General features: G+C 39.8%; 1 protein-coding gene across 1 annotated transcript; it reads right to left on the reverse strand.

The window, feature by feature from the left end:
* Positions 1 to 233: 233 nt before the first annotated feature.
* ppdpfa (pancreatic progenitor cell differentiation and proliferation factor a) lies at positions 234 to 2,716 on the reverse strand. The gene is made up of 5 exons (XM_016542235.1): positions 2,562 to 2,716; positions 1,351 to 1,456; positions 823 to 900; positions 607 to 703; positions 234 to 517 (listed from the first exon to the last, which is right to left on the reverse strand). The coding sequence occupies exons 2-5, from the start codon at positions 1,403 to 1,405 to the stop codon at positions 394 to 396; spliced, it is 354 nt and encodes a 117-aa protein (XP_016397721.1). The 5' UTR covers positions 1,406 to 1,456; positions 2,562 to 2,716; the 3' UTR covers positions 234 to 393.
* Between the last annotated feature and the right edge of the window lie 1,577 nt (positions 2,717 to 4,293).

Raw genomic sequence — 4,293 nt, forward strand, 5'->3', positions numbered from 1 at the left:
CCTGCTTAATTCCAAACGTCTTGCACACAGGCTGTTGTTTAGCAGCTCATTCTGCAGAAGGCATCAGAGTCACTGAACAGAGACTGTTTAGTGCTAATCCCTGTATGAAAGTACATTGATAGCCTAATAGTGATTTGCCATAATATAATCCATGCTAATGGAACTGAATATGATCATTTCAAATAACATGACAGCATGCAGGAGGAATAGAAACGATCACACCATACTTGCCATTTTGTTTAACAATGTTTATTTGGTCATAGATAAAAAAAACAGCATGACATAAAAAGCAGCCGGTTTTTACTAAAAATAAAAATGGAGCCTCTGTTGCCTGCTTCTGCCCACGGTGACTCCTGGATGAGGGGTGAAGGGTGTGGAATTGGGTCAGGGTGGTTACGAGGGGAGAGGGGATCCAGGCTCCTTCCCGGAGTCACTGCTCTCACTCATTTGTCTCTTCATCACAATCTCTCTGGCAACGCAGGTCACCTGACCGTTTGTCACTGTGTAGGTGCCAGCCCTGCCAATCAATATCAAGAACACCTTGCATGAAAACCAGAACTCAAGAGCCAAGAGTCAAACCAAACACAAAACGGTTCTTAAACTCACTTCTGCTGGGATTCAAATCCATTGAGTGTCCCCATTTGATTCTGCTTCCCAAAGAAGAAACTGGACCACCAGTGGCCAGAGTCCTGTCGTGCCAGACCTGCCATGGAATTGGACAATGAACTTTACTATTCCTTTACAATGAAAGCTGACTATATCGTATCACATTTTTGCGTGGATTTTAGGGTACTAAGATGCTGAACTCTTCAGTTGATATACCTGGTGGGTGTGGAATGACCTCCCCACTGTACTCCGAACTGCCACAGGAACTGTTGCTGGATGTAGATCCCATGCACCCTACAACATATAAAAAAAAGTGACGTGACGTGACATGTGGCCAAGTATGGTGACCCATACTCGGAATTAGTGCTCTGCATTTATCCCATCCAAAGTGCACACACACAGCAGTGAACACACACCCGGAGCAGTGGGCAGCCATTTTTTTGCTGCTGCGCCCGGGGAGCAGTTGGGGGTTCGGTGCCTTGCTCAAGGGCACCTCAGTCGTGGTATTGAAGGTGGGAGAGAGCGCTGTACATTCACTCCCCCCACCTACAATCCCTGCCGGTACGAGACTCGAACCCGCAACCTTGGGTTACGAGTCCGACTCTAACCATTAGACCACGACTTCCCTGTAAATATGTGTATATATTAAAATGATCACTGATATTGCATTTTATGGATCCTAAATCCAAAAAGAATATTTAATTCACATGCTAATTATAATGTGAAAGAAAAACATTTACTCACTTCGGTAGTAATCATGGGTGGCGACAAGGGAACCGCTGGATGGAATTGCTGCCATTTTCCCCGTCCTCGAAGTGTCAACCGTGGGAAAGATGGAAAGATGGTAGACCTGTTTAAAAAATTCAGCAATAATGAGGACTAATCTGTCTGAGGATGACAGCTGCATGACATCACAACAACATGACCTTTTAAATACTAGGGCAGCTTGGAAAACATCTCAGGTTGGCAGATGCACAAACAATCTGTGCAGTGAGGTTTTAACCATGTCTGGATCACACACAACTTTTCCCAATAGGCTAACGGTGCTGGTAAGATGTGAATATTAATCAGTGCATTCAGAGATGAACTGAACCCTTTTGACATTTGAGACGAGAATGTTCCACTGAAACTGCACATCCATCCCTTCCTATTATCCTCATTCTGTAGAGTGTGATGTGATGATACTCAACAGCTGTTACTTCAAGAATCATATTTCCATATTCAGCGACCCACTTACTTAGAACAGCCACTACCCCATTGCAACAAGCATGCAGAATAGCTCATGTGTCATGACACATGGCTATCCAAGGTTGTCTGCTTGCAGTTACTTTGAGAATTTAAAATACAGAAAAACAAAAATATATGGACTTCACGACATTTCCAGGCTATAGATTATACTAAAAATGTCATGCACACAAAATAAGTGCATCTCCTTTTATCTGCACGTGAAAAACTCGTAAGCTACCAATGTACAGCAATAATAAATAATAATTACACAGTGATTAAGTGATAGCACAGTAATTTTTGTTTCACATCAACGACCTGCAGACGTCAATGTCAGGTTCCAGATGGGAAGAGGGATTTACCACGTGACCTGGATAATACCCTTCTGTGCTACATATAACAGACGAGACGTTTAAGTCACACTAGTGCTTTGAAAAGCTGACATGTACTGAAAGAAAAAATAATCTGTTACAGAAGTGTAAGTGCAAAAATACGAAGATCACTGCCTTAAAGAATGCCATGTCAAGATTTATGCTTTATCAGTTGCAACTAGGTGACTTCAAATTACTTTTTTTAACAGTTTATCCATTTTCATCACCTCAGAATTAATGATATTGTTTAGTTGTAAATAAAAAGTAAACAATGGGTTTCCTTTCTAAATTAACTGTCCAAAAAAAAACCCACAAAAAAGAAAAACATAATGATAAAGAACTATTTCTTAATGTCCTTACCTTTTATTTTTGGTGAGTGCTGATGTTGGTAGTGCACCAAAAGCAAGGCTTGGTCAGGTAAACGCTAGGCGACGTGGCCCATTTGTAGTTTGGTTCTTGGGTGAGGCCCTCCAAGGTCTTTCGCTCCTCCGCTCCAAATTCTACTGCATGTAGGCACAAGGACTATTTATTACCTGAGTGACGATAAAGCCTGTCCCTCCCTGAGGGCGTGGCTTGGCAGCCGATTCAAAGTTAGGGGCGTTTCTTCTCTGTGGCACACGATGAGGGCGTGGTTTGTTCCCTGGCACGGGATTGACAGGTCAAAAGAATGTTTCACTGAAGTAGGACGGGGTGTCCACAGCTGTCAAAAAGAGCCGATAAGCGCTGCTAAACAACTTAAATCGATATATCAATCCAACAAGGTCACGTGCCTTGCACTGTTAGACTTTTTATTGTATTTTTGCGGTAACTTACTGGCAGCACTATTGCCAGTAAGTTATTGTAACTACCCCTTTTAGCTTATCGCAAGTTCATTTTACAGTATAATGCCCTTACCGCAATTTCATTTTAAGTATGATGGCCTTACCGTAATTTCATTTTACAGTGAAATACCCTTACCGCAACTTAATTTTACAGTACTATATCCTTATATCCTTACTGTAACTTAGTTTTACAGTATAATAATATTACAGTAATTTTACTGCAATTTATTTTGCACTATTTATTTTATAAAACCTTTGAATATTTTACATGAATGTCATTGAATTGAATAAATTCCAAATAAGTGACCTGAGTCCATGTACAACAGTACATTTTTTATTCACTGTCACTATTAAATACATCCATTACTTATTTATTCATTGTGCTTTATTCTGTAACAGTACAAAAAATAATAGAGAACTGAATTCATAACAACAAATCAAAGCAGAGATCATGACAATATTGCAACAAAAAGAAATATGGTAACAAGCATCCCAGCTGGTCTTGGCTGCATGGCCTCCATAACTACTGACAGCTGATCTGAAACAAAACAGAGGGGAAATGTGTGAGAAATGGTCATGAGTTTATCTCATCTAAATTTGTTCATGGACAGACAAGGTAACAACTTGTGCAACAGCAGTTATTCCCAGTATAGTACTGTTTAAACAGTATTGCTTTTTTGCACATCCTTGTCAGGGAACTCCATTAATTGCCTGAATGTACATTCACATTAAAGAGGTACACTGAGTAATTTTATGGTCCTTCAAACTTAAACTTTTTTTTTTTTGGCAGTGTTTTAAAGTATCTTTTTAGTTGTGACAGCTCTTGATCCAAGGAATATCAGTGTGTATCAGCTGTAACATTTGTATTGTTTGTAAATATTAGAACAAAACAGGCTTTTGAGTCAATCTAGAAATACTCTTGAGGAATACAGGATTATCACCAAAATGAATACTAAATCAAGGTACATAAATGGCTGTCATCAAATTCTCATAAATATTTCAATCCAATTAAATCGTATGGAAACTGGAATCATATGGAATCAGAATAAGTCAAACTGAATTGAATCAAGATCAGAACTGAATTAAGAGCTTGTGAATCAATAACAAGCATCCCAGCTGGTCTTGGCTGCATGGCCTCCATAACTACTGACAGCTGATCTGAAACAAAACAGAGGGGAAATGTGTGAGAAATGGTCACGAGTTTATCTCATCTAAATTTGTTCATGGACAGACAAGGTAACAACTTGTGCAACAGCAGTTATTCCCAGTAT

This window comes from Sinocyclocheilus rhinocerous, unplaced genomic scaffold (genome assembly GCF_001515625.1).
Source record: "Sinocyclocheilus rhinocerous isolate Xijiao unplaced genomic scaffold, SAMN03320098_v1.1 scaffold1600, whole genome shotgun sequence".
NCBI lineage: Eukaryota > Metazoa > Chordata > Actinopteri > Cypriniformes > Cyprinidae > Sinocyclocheilus > Sinocyclocheilus rhinocerous.